The 17,793-nt window shown below is 44.9% G+C and overlaps 2 protein-coding genes across 3 annotated transcripts; both read right to left on the reverse strand.

Annotated features, from left to right (window-relative positions):
• Positions 1-61: 61 nt before the first annotated feature.
• LOC6544750 (tyrosine-protein phosphatase non-receptor type 23) lies at positions 62-6,879 on the reverse strand. Its single transcript, XM_001972719.3, has 9 exons — positions 6,634-6,879; positions 5,487-6,236; positions 2,478-5,426; positions 1,425-2,417; positions 1,227-1,355; positions 988-1,169; positions 747-934; positions 569-688; positions 62-510 (listed from the first exon to the last, which is right to left on the reverse strand). The coding sequence occupies exons 1-9, from the start codon at positions 6,715-6,717 to the stop codon at positions 398-400; spliced, it is 5,508 nt and encodes a 1,835-aa protein (XP_001972755.1). The 5' UTR covers positions 6,718-6,879; the 3' UTR covers positions 62-397.
• Positions 6,880-7,459: 580 nt separating this feature from the next.
• On the reverse strand, positions 7,460-17,361 carry LOC6544752 (patatin-like phospholipase domain-containing protein 2). Of its 2 annotated transcripts, XR_003407697.1 has the most exons (8): positions 16,856-17,361; positions 9,351-10,033; positions 9,078-9,244; positions 8,903-9,011; positions 8,632-8,720; positions 8,299-8,567; positions 8,067-8,200; positions 7,869-7,949 (listed from the first exon to the last, which is right to left on the reverse strand). XR_003407697.1 is itself a non-coding variant. In XM_015157630.2 (7 exons), exons 1-7 carry the CDS (start codon positions 17,013-17,015, stop codon positions 7,768-7,770), a joined length of 1,659 nt encoding a protein of 552 aa, XP_015013116.1. In that variant the 5' UTR covers positions 17,016-17,360; the 3' UTR covers positions 7,460-7,767. The 2 variants fall into 2 exon arrangements, 1 of the variants encoding a protein (XP_015013116.1); XM_015157630.2 differs by lacking the exon at positions 8,067-8,200 and having other exon boundaries at positions 7,460-7,949; positions 16,856-17,360.
• Positions 17,362-17,793: the final 432 nt, after the last annotated feature.

Consider the following 17,793-nt stretch of genomic DNA (forward strand, 5'->3'; position numbering starts at 1 on the left):
CAAATGTTGGCCGGATTGGTTGGTAGTGATTTTTTCCACAAGGAATGCTTTCTACACCCACTTGATTTCAAATGTATTTTATTAGGTGATATAAATGTTTGATTGATTTCTAATATACTCGTACAGTGGTTTGAAACGCTTGACAATAGCCCGTACACATCACGATTCGGTTTGCGTCGAATTAGACTTTACATAACAGTTGAAAGAGACGATTGCGATACAGAGTAAAACATGCTTTCGATAGCCCTTTAAATACTTTTCTCTTGCCTTAAATTGTTTGAAACAATATTAGATAGTTAGAAATAGGTCTGCACAGTTAAATATTTGTATAAATACTCGTTTCGATTACACATAAATCTTTAGTTATCTACCGCGCTTGGTTGCTTGGCTCAGTCGTTTACTTCAGCTTCCAAAGTGCATCCAATTCGTTGAGCGGATCCTTGTTCTCCTGCTGCTCCTTGGCGGTCACCTGCGGCGCCATCTTCATTTGATATGAGGTCATTATGCCACCTGCACGAAAATGGTTCGGTGAGTTCCACAGTTTACAATGGCAAATTAAAGAGCTTACGCTTGTTGAGCACATTGTGGGCATTGCAGAGCACAATTTGCATGGACTGCTCCAGGATGGCGGAATCCCTAAGGGAATTTTGACGCTGCGCACAAATGCGAGACCAAACATCAATCGTATCTAATGGGTTATATGGTATTAGTATATTGGAAGCCGATTAAAACGCAACTATGCTCACTTATTAAAATTGGCTGCTTGCTCTGCGTCGCTATAATCGCACATACTCCAATGGCCACCAGTTCGGAACGCTCTGAACCCGTTAGGCAGTTCATAATAAGCGGCGAGTGGGGAGCATTCGCTGCCTGGCAGCGTTGTCGATGGGTCTCCAAAGCATTTTCCGCAACTCCCAAAAGTTGGGCTGGAGCTCTGTAAAATAACAATGTTCATTGTCCTCCATTGGATGAAATCTGGATGTTTACCCCTTGGTCCACTGTTTCAGCTGCAGAAGAGATAAATCCAGCACGGCGTCCGCTCCATGCATGGACAATTTGAGTTGGTAATCGAAGCAGTGGCTAAGTTGCTGCAATTTTACACAGGTCACGGTGTAATCATCGTAGTGAGTGGGCTGGTCCAACGCTTGAGGCCAGTAGGGATCAAACAGCTGTAAAACGTAAATATTTAGATTCACTAATTTCACACTTTTGGTTGGGTTACACACTTCATTTGTGGTATGCAGACAAACCACAGTGCGCGACTTCTCCGACCAGATCATGGACCAGAAATCGTTGATGGTGTTCGGCTGGGGAGTCTGAGCGACAATGAAGTTGGGACAGCCGGCACTCAAGTTCTAAATGAATAAAAACAGTGGTTACAGATCCTGTTCTATGACACAATCACAGTTGGTGGAATAACTCACCTTCATGTAGGCGGCATTGATGTAGTCATCGGTCTGCTTGTCCAGCTTTACTCTAGCATGATCGTAGGGCAGACAATCAAGGGATCGATTTTTCTCCGGGAACAATTTCGCAATGGTGGTGGATCGCTTGTTCGCAGCAGCTTCTTTGTCCAGCTTTTGCTGCAGCTCCTGCCATTTGGCGCCCAGTTGTGTCTTGCCATTCAGCATTTTCACGTGCAGATTCTCCAGCAATTTTTCGTAGCTCTCCACCTCCTTTTGGAAATATTTGGTCGTTTTTTCGTCGGTAAATGTTTCGGTTTGGAATGCAAAGCTGTTCGCATGGCCATTGGCGGTGCCAGAGGCCTTGGGCTGTTTCTCACTGACGGAATGTGTGACGGAAACCGAGTCCCAGTCAAAGTTCTCCAGGGAACTCAAGTCGGAGCAGTTAGATAGGTTATCTAAACTGGTACACTTCGGACCCGCAGGAATGGTAACTGGAGTTTGACAAATTCCTTCGACGGCTACTACAGGAATTTCAGGTGTTGCAGGAGCGACGTGCTCGGCAACACTTTCAACCTTAACAGGCACCGAAACCTGACTTCCCGGAGGCGTGGGAGTGGCCAGCACCTGGGGCTGCAACACGGGCTGCGGCAACATTGGCGGCGGAACAGCCACGGAGCAGTCAATGTCCAGGTCGCTTAGCAGGTCCACATTGCTGGTTACCTTGGGCGCCATTGCCTCCGGCTTTGGTTCTACTTTGGTCATAGCCGTGGAGGAGGCGTAAGGAGCGCCACTGGAGGTCGTCTGCGTTTCTGCAGTGCTGCTCGCCCCACTTTGCATATAAATGGACGCAGTTGAATTCGTAGGAGGCACAGGAGTGGGTTGTTGCTGCGGAATCACACTTCCATGATATCCATAAGGAGTAGAATAGTAGTTGGATGACTCCTTGCCCTCCATCGCGGAAGTGGAGTCCTTTGCAGCCATATTAACCTTTGTGTGGGACACGATAGGCGACTGTGGGGAAAGAAATTCCTTTGTTAAGGTCTCAATAGCGTGAATATACGTAAAACTTACATCGAATCCTGTGGCGGTATTGCTGCGACTCGCAATGTCTGAGTCCGTGGTTCCCACCGACGGCTGCTTGCCACTCTGGCTGAACTGGTAGCTTTGAGAGGCCTGGGATCCCTTCAACGAACTGGTGTCCTGCTGATAGCCACTGCTGTACTCGTATTTGCCTGTCTGCGGATTAAAGCTATAGCCAGGATGGTTGGAATAGCTGCTGTAGGTGGCCGAGGGATGAGGAGACGTGTTAACCTGAGCTTGAGATGAAGTGGGGGCTGCAGTCTGAGCTGGAGCAGGACTTGGAACAGGAGAAACCGCAGGAGCTGGGGCACCAGCTGCATTGGGATCAGTGTACTGCTGTGGATATGCCAAAGGCGGCCCAGCATTCGGCGGTGTTGCCTGGTGGCCTGGAACAGTTTGAGGCGATGATTGGACAGCCTGCGATGGATAAAGTGATGGCTGTTGCGGGACAACTGGTTGCTGTTGTTGTTGTGGATAACCAGAGGGTTGCTGCTGATACGCAAGTGGTTGTTGAGGTGTCTGGGAATACCCGGTGGCCTGCTGCTGCGGTGTCTGCGATTGGGGATACCCTGTAGCCTGTTGCTGGGGCTGCGGATACCCAGCCATCTGCTGCTGTGGTGCCTGTGGATATCCAGTCTGTTGCTGCTGAGGTGTCTGTTGCTGCGTTAGTCCTGCGGATTGCTGGGTTTGGGAATAGCCAGGGACTTGGAGTTGCGGTGTTTGCGACTGGGGATAACCCGTTTGTTGCTGAGGCGTCAGCTGTTGACCATAGCCTGATGCTTGCTGCTGCGGATAAGCTGCCGCCTGTTGCTGTGCTGTCTGGGATTGTGGATATCCCCCAGGTTGCTGCTGTGGCCCCTGAGTTGCGGCATAGCCCAGGGGCTGTGGAGCTGTTTGTCCGGTTGGATAGCCAGAAGGTGCTGGAGAACAAGGCACCTGTTGGGTTTGAGGATTAAGCTGTTGGTAAGCCTGTGCCGAATATCCGGCCGCTGTTTGGTACGGATTGGAGATTGGATTGACCACAAAGGGTGCTTGCAGTGAGGACGGCAGCTCACTGGGATTGGAAACCGAAACTGGATTGCCCGATGTAGCCACATACAGAGGTTGCTGGATATTCAATCCCTGGGAAACGGAGCTTGCGGGCACTGTTCCGGGTGGAGCGTAGGCTAGAGGAGGCACAGACCCACTTGGATACCCGTAGCTGTAACCCATGCCTGCTTGGTTGTTATCCTGCGCCTGGCCCTGCAAGTTCATCTGACCGAGTGCTCCATGCAGCGTCTGGGAGTTAGGCGATGCTTGCGCCTTGTAAGCCGGAGGAGCAATGTGTTGCTGTTGCTGCTGGTACATGGGATTCGTGTAACCAGCGGCACTGGGATCGAAATACTGCTGCTGTGTGAGACTATAGGGTGGAGGCGGCTCATTCGGCGGTGCAGTGGCATAGGAACAAGCGGCCTGCGTGGGGTTCTCCGAGCCCACCGGCACTGGACGCACTGTAGGCACATAGGCGGGATTTGAGGCATCCGCCATGGCTGCCTTGGCCTTGAGGTAGTCCCTTAATTTCGGGGTGCTGCTCACCGCTGGCACGGGCGTAGCTTCCGATATGGGTTTACTGACAACTGGAGTTGTTGCGGCCTTGACGCTCTGCATCCTTTGCTGGCGCTCCTCGGACTGCACATCCCTGGCGGATCTAAATCTGGTAAGCAGCTTCTGCACATTGCCGGCTAGTTTTTTGTAAAATTCCAAACCCTTCGCGGATTTTGCCAGCAGATCCTCATAAACATCGTAGGATGCAGCCAGCGAACTGTAAAAGTGCTCCCGTTTCTGCTTCACGTCCTGGAGTGTTTTTAAAACTGGTGCCGCCTTGGCATAGTTTTCGGTTAGTGCTTGCAGAATATTACCCTGAGCCACCATATTTTGATCCAGAAGTTCGGTGATCTTGTCGTGTTTGCCCAGTTCGGTTGCAAACAATGCTTGGAGGCCCTCCTGTCCACCATGCGCAATTACTTTGCCAGTTATATCATCCTCATTAATGGCTATCCTCAAATCCGCATGGAACTGAGCACGTTGCGCCTTCATTTCGTTGACTTTGTTGAGAATGAGCTTCACATCCCTGAAAATTTCGGTGGTATTCAGTTCCGAACTTAGTTTGGGCATCAGTTGTTGAATTTCGGGCAACGGTCTTGCGAGGATCTTCAGATTATTTACATGCAGGCTCATGGCTTTTCTCAAGGTATTATTGGATTCCCCTGCCCGTGCATGGGCTTCACTGTATTTCTGAAACTCTCGTGATAACTCAGTAATGTGGGCATTTGGAGTACGTTGAACGCCGCTGGCGGATTGGAACTCTCGCTCCGCTTTGGCTTCCGCCTCCAGCATGCTCGAAATTTCTCCCAGATTGGTCTCCACATCGGCTGTAATCTCAGCCAGCTGAGACATGGCCTCCACAAGATCGCTGATAGCAGTCTTATTCGCATTTAAGGCGGCACAGCGGTCCACGATGCCCTGTGGCAACTTATTGGCTTGCTCCTCGTTGATATTCAGGTTATCCAGGGTGAGGGAGCTCATGTAGGACTCCAGTTGGGTGTCCTTCTCCTCCAACAGAGCTCCGTACTTTCGCAAAAGTTTGGCTTTCTCTTCACTGTACAAGGAGCTGGCTTCGTGTGCCTTCATGGGCACTAATCTGGCAAAGATGTCTGGTCCCGCGTGCTCCTCGTCGGTTACTTGAAAGCCAATGCCATTGACTAAATTGGCACCTTGGACGGCTGCAATGGTGGACAGTTCGGGCACCGCCTCGTGATAAATAAACTCATTTTCGTTTTTGGCATTTTTGCGCTTGGCTTCCACCACATCAGCGGTGAAGCTGAGGGATTCATTGATTTCCTGCTGGTCAGGAAGACCCTTGGACTCTTTGCGCGCCTCCTCCAGTTTGTCCCAGGAAGCCTTAAAGGCGTATAAAGTGAGCATTTACAAATTTCAGCTCTAATTATTACTGGTACTCACCTGGTAAAGCGTCACCCTTTCGCCCATCTGACGCTTCTCCTCGGAATGTTGGCCTTGGTACAGGTACAAGATACAGTTGAGATAGTTGATCTTAAAGCGAACGTACTTCTTCCACAGTTTGTAGAGAGAACTATCGATGACCTGGGCCACTGGACCTTCATCTCCTCCTGTAAGGAGAGCAGCCAGGGCAGCTCCATAGTAAACCACAATCTGGGCCGTCACTTTGGCCACAATATGCGGCTTCCTATTGTCGATCAGCGACTTCTCCAGTATGCATTCTTGCGCTTGAGCAAAGCACACCTGTTGCTGAAAGACCAGCAGCTCCGGGGTCATGAAATCCCCTCCGCTATTGACATTGGCATACCGCTCTTTCAGCTCTCCATAAGCCCAAGCTGCCGCCTGAAAGTGGGTGCAGGCCATCTTCATGCCGTCCACATCGCCACGGGTCACCGACGCTCCGGACTGTGTGTGCGATGCGGCAATGTTGAAGAGCACAGCAGCCCGCTCGAAACGCAGATCAGTGACCTCGTGAACCGCACTGTGATAGAGATCTTTCCATGTAAAGGTGAAGATTCCGCGATCCGCCAGCTGGGGAAATCGATTCTGGAGAGCGTGCAGCTGGCAGTAGTAGCGTTTCATCACCGGCGCTCCATCTTTCACGGTGCGCATGGCTTGGTTTCGTAGCGTCTCCAGGGCATGGACCTCTTTGGAATAGGCCTCTGGATCTTCATGGTAAAATTCCGCTATGTACTGCAAAAAATCGTGAGATTTAGTAGTTCATTCAGCATTACTGGAAAATTGTACTACATAATGTAGGAAAACTTGGCATATCTTTTTGGAAAAGCGTTTTCAATAAGGGAATAAGTGCAATAACCCACCAAATGGTGTTTATAACTTTCTGTTTGTCAAGTTAATCAGACGACGGCGATGACTCAGCCGCCAGACAAAGGGGGCTTAAAAGTGGGTGAAAATGGGAAATACAGGGGCGCAGTTTGCATCGTGTGCATTGGCATTCCAATAAGAACCCAATTGGCAACGCATTTTCCCAATTTGACCATTAATTCGGTTGCACTAGTTTACTCCTCTTTAGTTTGACTCTCTTAATTATTTCACTCCCCATTTCGCACTCTCTTTCCGTTCCTTTTACCTTCTTTAAAGCCGCAAAGGAGGTTCCCTCGGGACTCGATTTCAGGGCGAATCCCAGCATATGCAAACGGGGCACCGCCTCCATATTGTTTGGTTTACTTGTAGCCTGCCCAGTTGGCCTTTTATTTTACACACAATTTATACTAATTGCTGGCAATTAATTTACCAATATCAAAACAAGATTGTTTTATGAAAAATGGCGCAGAGTGACCGTTTCAGCTTTATGGTAATATGTCTACAAATGGCAGCAGTATAGAGGGTATTCTGCTTATTTGGCATCGATACTTTCATAACGGTATTGGAAGTATTGCATTTTTATGCCCAACACAATTAAAAAAAATACAAATGTTATACATATATCTAATAAAACGCAAATTCTTTAATTCGCCTATAAGTAATTAGTTAAAAATAAATTTTGTTTTATATAATTTTGATTCTAGCAGGGGAGAAGTCTTCATCCTAATGAAAGTTTAAAACAATAATAGTACGATGTCAACTTTTTATTAATAGTTATTACATTTCTTGCTGACTTCGCATGCCAACTTTTTGATCTAATAGAAATAAATATAATAAAATTTAAGCAAACATGTTTTTCCACTCAAAACTTTCAAAGATTTTCAAGGTCAATATCTTGTGTCTAAATCTGTAGAATTAGTTATTAATCAAATAATAACATTTGCATTTCTACACCTTGTGGCAAGGCTGTAGAATTACACTGAAACTTGAAAACAGTATTTATTTTTACTAGATTTATTTCTTTCCTGGAAATGAAATTCCTTATAAAACACTATTCGTTGTTCCCTGATTGAAAAATGCACAACCACACATTCTGTAAATGTCGTTTATTGTTTTATTGTTTATACATTATCAACTTAGCCTAAACACATATGGGATTTGGATGTAATACAAGTCGTGTGAGGGTGACTAATAACAAGAATGCAATTATTTGCTAATTGCCGCTTACAAACTGACGATGATACAATGGCAGCATACGGCTAAGTTAAGTTAGGTACATACGTTGGTCGTCCTAAGACTAATTTAGACTAATGGAAACGCTACTAGGCTTTTCGCTTTGCTACGAGCCGCTTTGGAGATGTTTCGATACAGTTGCTAATAGGAGTGTTCCTCCTTCTTACTAATTCCCCTCAATTTCTATATACATGTCGGTGCTGTGCGCGGAGGTGCTAACAATCTGGTCCACCTCGGGATCACTGAGCACGCTAGCATCTGACTCGTTGTCCAGGTCCAGGCGGGCAAATTGTGGCGCTATTGTTTTGCTATCCTCCAGATTTGGGGTATGGGCATCGATGAAGAAGTCTGTGGAGCATTAGAAAGGAGAACAGAATTAGTTCAAGCATTCATAAAACTAAAGGTTATCAAATGAAGTTTTGTAATGGGAATAAGGGGGAGTGATTACAAATTTTGATCATTTACCTGCCAACGATTTAAAATTTGGACTTAATGCTTGAGTGGGTGAAAGGTTATGGAGGTGCATTTAAAGTCGTTTAGTTTCTAAGTGCTTTAAAAAGCTACGTCGTGCAGTTCAGGAGTCGTGGGCATTACTTGTACTGCAAAAAATGTTTGGTGTTGATTCAAATGATACGTTTGCTCTACATAATGATTGTGATTTCTGAGTTGAAAGAGTCGTCGTTTCGCAAATACCAACCTGATTCGACGCCATTCCATTCGCTGACCACTGTATTGTGGCTGTGCTGGTGGGGATTGGGGTGATCTTCCACAGAGCCTTCGTAGATCTGCAGATCGGTGGCCAGCTTGTCGTGCTCCGTTATTTCGTCGAAGTCAAAAATCTCGGTAACTTTCACCTTGTTCGTGTTGCTGTCGGTGTAGTAATAGGCGTAGAGAGCGTCGTTGTGCGTGGTCATCTTGAGGACATGCTCAAAGTTGTCGACATCGTCCTCTAGCGGGGTGGCTCCACTGCAAACGGCACCACAATTAGTTAAACGCTTCCTTGGAGGAGTAATCATGTTGCTCAACTTACCATTCATCCACAAGGATAGAAACACGGGGTCCGTATAAGCGGCTGGAATGAAGTAGTCCTGTGGCATCGAAGTGAGGCTGGTCATAAAGCTGCAATAACACAAAATACATGTAATGGGCTGCTTTACAACATTTAAATTCATTGAGAAAACCCTAAGCAAGTCGTACACCCTTAAACAAAACAAATTTATGAAAATGTGAGCGACAGCTTAAGTGCACTTCTATTGATTATTCAACCAAATGGTCACGAGGCAAGCAGCTAATCAACTTACCGTGAATTTATTTAGCAGTCGTATCCGCATGGCGTTATTCAACTGCAGAATAAAGTCCTCCACCATTACTCTTGCTTGCTTGGTAAGCTTGGGCGTCAGGGCTGATATTCTAAATAGAGGTAATGCAAAAGATGGTAAGCATTTGGTATTTCCACATTGAGATATTGAAACCTACTTGGAAATGGTGGCCAGCAGAAAGTCCATGGGCACAGTGGCAGGTAGGGAGAGCAGCTTAATACCGCGATGTTTGAAGATCCAGTTGGCCAGACCCTTATTGGCTTGTTCGATGTAGTCCTGGATCACATCCAGAACCGTTTGGGGCATGTTCGAGCTTAAAGCGTCCTGCAAAAGGTAGAAAATAGAGTTAGTGAACGCGAAAAATGCATAAGTATTCCACAGCAACATAAAATATATATATTTTTTTAAGAGTTACTCTAGAGTGCCTCACCTTTCTATGCTTCTTGCACTCCCTGCACTCGGGATCGAACTCCTGGGGCTGGGCCACCGTCTCGGAAACCACGAATGTGGACTGAACCGCCACGCAACGGCGGCAGTTGATCAGATTGTTGCGGTGCAGGAACTGCAGGGCATCGTCGAATCCCTGCTGGCAGAACTTGGACAGGAACTCGGGACGCGGCGGGAAGAGGATGCGCACGAAGCGATTGATGTTCTGTCTGGAGATCTCGATGCTGGTGTTGGCCCAATTCAGGTGGAAGAGCTGCGAGCTCTGGTCCCTCGGGCAAATATCACTCTCGCCGCAGAACGGGCTCACCGTTATGGTGTTCTCGTCCAGAATGGGCAGATTGTCCGAGAAGGCACCATCCATGTACCGGACGCCACGGAATCTGGGCGGCAAGATGCCGGAGAATCCGGGTATGAAGCACGCGCATAGCAGCGCCTGCAGCACCTCTTCCCGGGACTCAAACTCCGAGATGATCACGTTCTTTCCATCGTACACTCGGGTAAGGGAAATGTGCAGCCGTCCATTGACCCGCTTGTGGGCATCGTCTGGTAGATGCTTCTGCAGACCCTCCAGCAGGCAGGTCTGGATGTTGAAGGAGGGACTGAAGGGACCCAGCGAGTAGCGACGAGCTTCGTTCACCACCCTGAAGAAGTCCGAAGTCATGCTGCCTGGAAAACGCCAATTAAAAAGGAGGTCAGTAAGAACTAGCATTTTAACGGAATTATGTAGCTAGCATTTCACGAGTTGAAGTTTGGATTAACTGCTATTATCGCAGAATCGTTAAAAACGCACATGATGTCACATGACATCAATCCAAAATCTAATAGTTAGAATCTCTTCCGTCGAAGATCATTGACTGTGAATTCTATACCCTTGCTAATCGAGCTTATACAATATTGATGTTTTCGGGTTCAGGGGGCTATCTCATCCGCTTGCTGATCTACGCGCTGCCCGCGGCTTTTGCGTCATTGTGTCATCCAAAGGGTCAAGTGGAGCTCTTGGCAGTGTTTTTTCTGTTGGCCATTTCCCGGCTCGTTTATGGGGGGAAATGACGTAGGAACCTTGAGTGTGTGGAAAGTGTTTGCCACTCGACCCCCAACACAGTTTATGGTGCTGATAAGCCACTATTGGATTATGGATCCCACCATATGGCACAACTTCTGCTCCACAATGGGGCAACGAAAATAGATTATTTCATAATATGGGTATCGTACGATTTGAGAACCTGGAACCTGTTCTAGTGACTAGGAAATTAGAAGCATGGTTTCTCAAGTTCGGAAATAGATTTACATATATATTACAGACAAGAAACAGAAAAGTTGGCCAACATTGAGATATAATAACTTAGGCAAGCTCTGTTGGATAAACTTGGAGTGTAAATTGGTTGGTAGCCCAACCATTGTTATACGATTTCCTTATCTATATGGTATATATTTATGGAACCTACTTGAAAACCTATGGTCTCATTTCGCACCCAAAAAATAGTAGTTTCGCGTGCGCCTTGCGCCTCGTTGATAAGAAATCAAGTTCCCCGCAGTGCCACGCGATCGTACTTTCCAAATATTTTGATTAGATGCACGCTGAATGGCCTACAACAATGATTATGATAAGGTTATTCTGAACACTAGTGTTATGTCCATCAGGTCGTTATAAATATATTCCACTAATTGACGTAAAGCGAAAATCAGGCCATCAGACAAGATGAAACGCGGAATAGCGAAAGCTAAGGTTGGGAACCATCCTAAGCCCAGGGAATTATGTCACACGATCTATTCTATAGGGTCGGGAATAATCATAGTGAGAATACAAGTCACATAACGTTCGCTTATCAGTTAAACTATTTAAAACTGCGATGACATTGAACACCACTATTGTTGTGATGGAGTTTGGAACCACTAAGAACCCATGGAGCACATGAAACTCGTGGGGGTGCCCATTCCCAGTCTTATATCAAATTTGTTTTCGCCATTCCGCTTTTGATTGCCAACAACAATAACAAACTAGAGGGGAAAATGCAAGTAAACAACGCTATCACGTTACGTGCTGCCTCCTAATTATTTGTTATTGTTATTTTGTTTGCTTTGCTTAACAGCAAACAGCAACTGCGTGTGAAAATGAGCTTTATTTATCAACGGAAACAGAATCAGAAAAGTGGGCGTGGCCACTCTGGGTTAAGTCAACTCGTTTAGTTAAGCACCTTTCAACCTTCAAGGCAAAGTACAATCGCGGGCAGAACTACACCTCATTCTCACATCAGCCCTATTAAATGATATAATGATATAATTACAAATGATGGACTTGCAACTCAGAAATTACGCCCCATTTAAGTGAAATATAATGATGCTAGTAGGAATACCAAGTAATACTAAGCCAACCTGAAAACTTGTAGTCATAAACCCACTTAAACCATCCATTTTCAGCCTTGTACACACAATTCGCACGTTAACTATGCAACTATGTAACTAATCCAAAAACGGCTTAAATATTTCGAAAATTCACATTGCGCAGTCGAGTAGTTAAAACTAATGGGTTACAGTGCCATGACCGCAACTGTGCGTGGAATTTACAGTGTGTATCGTAACCGCAAGTCAAGTGCAACTAACGCCCACTTTGGAGGCCGGGTGCATAACGGCAAACGGAAAACGAAGACCAAGACGAGACGGAATCGTAAACAAAACATAACGAGCAAAACGGCAAGGCGAGCCCTAAAACCACACGCATACACATACATATGCATACACCATGCACATGCACACACAAACAGCTGCACCGAAAATACAATTTCTTTTGGGGGCTCGACTTCAATGGATAAATAAACCAGTTTCTGGGCCGAGCGGCGGGGGGAGAGAAAAGGGGGAGTGGCAGTTGTTGCTTTTCATGGCAAAAGAAAAGGCAACGGACTCAACGAGAGGGAGAGAGAGAAACGCGCACGCACACACCCTCATTTCCGCGGCCTGACCCCCAAAAGTCAAGTAATTTCCGCTCTCTTCGCCTCTCTTCACTCATCGCAGGGCACCCAACAAAAATGAATAAGAAACATCACGTGATATTGTGGTTGTATTCAAAAAGAGCACGAAGACCAGAATGCCACTCACATATATGTATAAGCATACATGCGTATGTATGTAGTGCTACATATGTTTACAGTGAGCAAAGTAATTATGTTTACACTATGCTGTTTTGTTTATTTCGTGACTTGTAAGACTTCTTTGTTTCGATATTCTCTGAATGCAGTGTGTCTATATTTGGATTCCTATTTCCAATTGGTGATGACTTACAACTTTTATTTTGTATTTTCGTCTTTTTTTTATACATGGTAGAAAACTTTCGTTTATTATGTATGCCCGAGTAATTTCAAACTGTACATAAAATCGTTAAGCAATTAAGGCTGTTATGCTAGGCAACTCTCTTTAATTAACATGTGCATGGAATGGTATAAACAACTATTTATAAAATATATGTAAAAAACATATAAAATAGAAGTTTACATGCCATAAGTTATGCCATTTGCATACTTGTTTTCAAGGCGTTTTATATTTCTAAACATTTTCTACATATGAATTTACCTACTATTATGCCAAGTTCACATACTTATCACCTTGACTATGCAAGATTTCTGAGTGTGTTTATGCAGCCGTTACACAAATACATTTATTTATATAGGTCACATTGCAATGCCATGAGTTCTCCTCACTTGGCAACGGATTTTGGCTTTCCTTTTTTCAGGGTGGTTTTGGGATTGGGGGAAAGGTGGGTTGGAATTTTATCCATGAGCTGTGGCAGCTGCTTATTTCGGTTCCACTCGGTTCGAAGTATAACAGTTCGCAGACTTTGATATGATATTTTCAAGTATTGTCATTTATTAGATATAAATAAGACAGAAGTAAGATATAAAGATAGATCATTGCCAAATTATCCAAATGTGATCCTCAGGTTCCATTTGTAACTTAATTATCAATCTATTGATATGAAACCTGAAATCTTGGTGTATAATAAGCGCTGATCAAATACTATAAATAGAACCACCAACTGTTATGGTGGATTAGTTTGGTGTGCCGCAAAAAGTGTGTCAATCAACAATAATGCGTTCGATAATGATGAGAAGCCCCATTTGCATGGCCGCTTGATTGAGCGGAGGAGGGAGATCACTGGAAGATACGCCACGTATAGAGGAGGACCCCGCAGAGCTGATAGCAATGTACATAGATGTTATTGGGCGAAGAGCCAGCTGCAAGCCACATGTAAATATGCAGATAGTGTGTGCTTTGTGCCCTAATCATCTGGCAATAGGAATAGGAAATACGTCAATCGAATGCATCACATACAGACAGGCAGTCAGGCCAACCAATCATATACATACATATGTAGATAGATAGCGATCAATTCGAATCAAACAAAGAGCTCGATGTGCGACTCAAATCGCGAAACTGCACTTGACTCATATTTTCGCATTACCAGCTGCAACGAAATCGAGCCACCATTCAGAAGTCTATATACATAGGCACCTATATAGTACGTAAGCGAACTTCTGATACACCCGCAACTTGGACTTTAAGCGACGGAAATCGGCAACAAAACATGACTCCCCCGTGATAACGTGCCCATAAAGGTAAATCGAACGATAAGCAATGAATATACATATGTACATACATATATGTAAGTACGATCGTGCCCGCATGCGAACAGCACCGTGAATTGCAGTTGAGATTTCTAAAATTACCAGATAGCCGTACCCACTGAAGGTCGGCCGTTGGCTTTCCCACTTTAAATAAACGTCGACTAAATAATAATGATCGTATTTACGAATTCGCATTTAGAAATGTTGCTTACTTGGCCCCCGGAAAGGCGTGCAAAAAATGAAGGGAGAATCCATCAAAACACGGCAATTTCCATTAACTGATAACGATTTGTTTTTAAGGGCCCTGTTACTAGGGCATGAATTGCATTTCCAAGAGGGAAATTGCGATTATCTGAAATGGCAATATATCTCCTACATACATATGTATGTATATGTGTATTTCCATGGCATGGTTTAGTGGTAGAGTCGTCATGCGATACGGTGACGAGTTCGCGTGGCGATCCGCAAACTCGTGTTCAAGTGGTTCGAGTGCCAACAACAAAGAGGAAGTGCGGTGAACACTCAATAAATAGAGCCATAAAGAGCCGTCATGAATGAATAGGCTTATAAAGAGTCCAGCACCCTATCTGTATAACCCTTGGATTGGAGCAGCCACTTCGAGCGCGAAGCCAATGGAGCGGGCGACAATTGTGATAGAACTAGCACGTTAATGTTAAAGTATCTAAGTATCTAAGAGGAAGTGGTGTGCTCCACCATAATAGCACAATTTGCAAGTTAAATGGCCTGCTTACATGCACTCCTCAAACTGAAAAGTGCGTTTCTACTCAACTTATCCAATACAAGCCAATTCAAAATAATATAAAAACAGCTGCACCTCTTTGTGTCGCACTGTTGGCAAACCCGAAAACGAAAACGAGTACAAACTTTCACAAATCTAATCTGTCGGCGGAACAGAACGTCTTCTGTCTGTGAAACGCTTCAGTACTTTTTCCCTTATACGAGTACCTACCTGTACTTGGGACCCGAAACTGCCAACGAATTTTAAAGTCCAAATTAGACACGCTGCGCGCTGAGTAATCAAATGGGCCTAGATCAAAATGCAACCGGCCAACTTTAATTGCCGCAATTAAAGTGGAAACTGAAATTACAGGAAAATTCTAGTACCTGCAGCAGCTGCACGGGCTAACGAACTTTCTACCAGCTGAGGATCAAGATCAGGTAGTTCAAACTGGAAATACGGATTGCCACGCAGAAGATGCAAAAGAGAATATTCCAGAATGGTAAATGGTGTCATGCCAGACGGTTTTGAGTCGCTAAGATCTATTGTATCCCAGAATCTTGATTAATTAGGGACCCATCGTAGATGAAAGCTTTCTTTGAATCGTATTTTACTTATATCTCGGGGTCGAAATCCCAATTTTAGAACGTAGTATTCCGATTGTGGCCCAAAGTCAGGGGAAATTGAGCATGTTAAGCCCCGGGGGTGATGATCAGCTTCATTGGCATAACAGCGAGCGAAAACCCGATTGATTATTTTAATGATCGAATGATGCTGCCCCTCTGCTGACGTTATTCCCGATTATAGCGCTCGATTACCCTGGTCAAGCGATAAGCTCCATATACGTGTACATGCATATGCAGATGCATCTGGGCATTGCAGCCCAGTAGCCATGAGTAATCCAGCTGACATTTGTTGTGCTCCCTCGCTAGTTTTGTGTTCCCCAGTGATTGACATGTTTATACCCACGATACAAACGAAGCGTTACATTTGGAAAATCGAAAGCAAGAACTCTCGCCATGTACATGCATATATATTTCCCAGTTTTATATAGACCCGATTCCACAGTGGCACCACTTTTGCCTCGAATTCCTAGGCGACTTTCGATGAACGCGCCTCCTAAGCATAAACAAAATATACATATACATCTACATATGTGTAAATAGGCACTCGACCTTCAAGCATCTCGATCAAAATAGGTTTTGTATGCATACAGTTGCGGTCGGAATTATGGTGCCTTGGCAAATCTATAGATGGTGTATGCAGGATTTGCCCTAATCATTCTGACGCAAAATAAATTTAATCAATTCGCTGAAGAAATCACCAGTCTAAATCACACGTTCAGTTTAATCTATTTAATTTAATATTGGCAATTCAAGATAAGTTTCTTGTTAAACTCTGGCATAGGCAGTTTTCGAACTGCGTTGCTATTTATCTGCCCACCGCTGTGCTTGTATAGCCCGACCATTTGCTCATATGTATGTATATTCGGGTGCCGCTTTACAAAAGTGCGTTGTCCCGGCCTACGAAACTTGTTTTTCTGTTTTCGTAAGGTTTTTCAACTGCGCCGCAGTTTTCCTCCAGCGGACGGGACGGGACGAGCCCCCTTCGAAATTGGACAAACACGCCCAAAAGCACACACACTATCGCAGGCAATTATGAAAGACCCCCATTGACTTCCTAGCGACCTACAAACGCAAACAAGCTTATCACTAAAATTTAATTCAATGCGTTTTATATTGAGCCCCACAGCGTCTTTCTCGCTCTCCCATTCCCAGCCGTACTCGCTCTCGCTCCCACTCACAGAGTCACTGAACTGCACAGTGGTTGTTTTTGCACTCAGCTGTTTGGCGAATGCAAGTGTGTGTGTGTGTATGTGTGGGTTGTGCGAGAAAAGGGGAGAGAGGTAGAGAACACAACAGAGGTGCGCAGAAAATAGTCACAGGGGGTTTCCCGAGCAAAATGCATGGTGCAAAGGCCAAGTTCAAACTAGCAGCGTGCGAAAAGATATTTAACAAATTCCATGACTGCACTTATACAAATCAACATGTATTTTCGCATCATATAGAGCCAAAAGATTCCAAAAAGACCCGTTTTTAGCCCGCCCATGTAAGCGAGTGGGAAGAGACTCACCCAGTGGTAAATCGCAGAGGAGACAGCAGGCGGCCAAGGAACCGGCCGATGCGCCCCCAATCTTCTCCAGCAGCAGATGCGGTGCATACTTCTTGAAGCAGACGGCCACTCCGACGTGGTAGATGCCCAGGAATCCGCAGCCAGCGAATGATAGATTCATGCTTTGGACTCTGCGTTAGATTCTATAAATCGTCCGATGACTGTTTGTTGTTGTTGCTACTGCGTCACTGGTTTTTGCTCTTTCTGATATGTATGTATTTTCTCGCACTTTCCACAGTTTTCCTCCGCGGATTTTGAGTCGTTGCAGCTCCTTTGATGTAACAACTTCTGGTCGCGTTTCGAAATAAATCTCGTTTTGGTTTTCAATCACTGTTTGTCGGCTGGGAATTAACTCCGCTCTCGAAATGAAAAGTTGTTGCTCGCGAACCGTTATTTACTCGCTCTGCGGATGGCAGCCCCCTTTTATACCTTTTTTGCAGCGCGGTGTGACCGCGTCTTTTTCGCATTAGCACCTAAAATAAAACTGCCATTAGAGTGGGTGTCACGTACGGGGTATTCTTTACTCTGTTGATCCACCTTTTCTTTTTATTTTCTAAACTTATAGATTAGAATCAACAATTAATTTATTATATCAATGTAAGGCCAACCTGTTGTCAGCAATAAGAAACATTGATGTATAAATTAAATTAAAAACGCAGCAACGGTCCGCTCTTTTAGTCTTCCTTGCGCACTAAAAACTCGTTGTTCCCCATTTTTCAAAGACATGATCCCTTTGAACCAAAATTTGTTAATATTTCAGCAGGTTTGTGCTCGATTCCAAGAGTTGTTTGTCCAGTTTGTAATAATAAAACTTTTAATTGGAGTACATGTTGTTAATCTCTTGATCTGTTTTTTTTTTTACTATTACTTATAAATTATAATAAATTATAATAGCAAAT

This window comes from Drosophila erecta, unplaced genomic scaffold (genome assembly GCF_003286155.1).
Source record: "Drosophila erecta strain 14021-0224.00,06,07 unplaced genomic scaffold, DereRS2 tig00000021-arrow-pilon, whole genome shotgun sequence".
Taxonomy (NCBI): Eukaryota; Metazoa; Arthropoda; class Insecta; order Diptera; family Drosophilidae; genus Drosophila; species Drosophila erecta.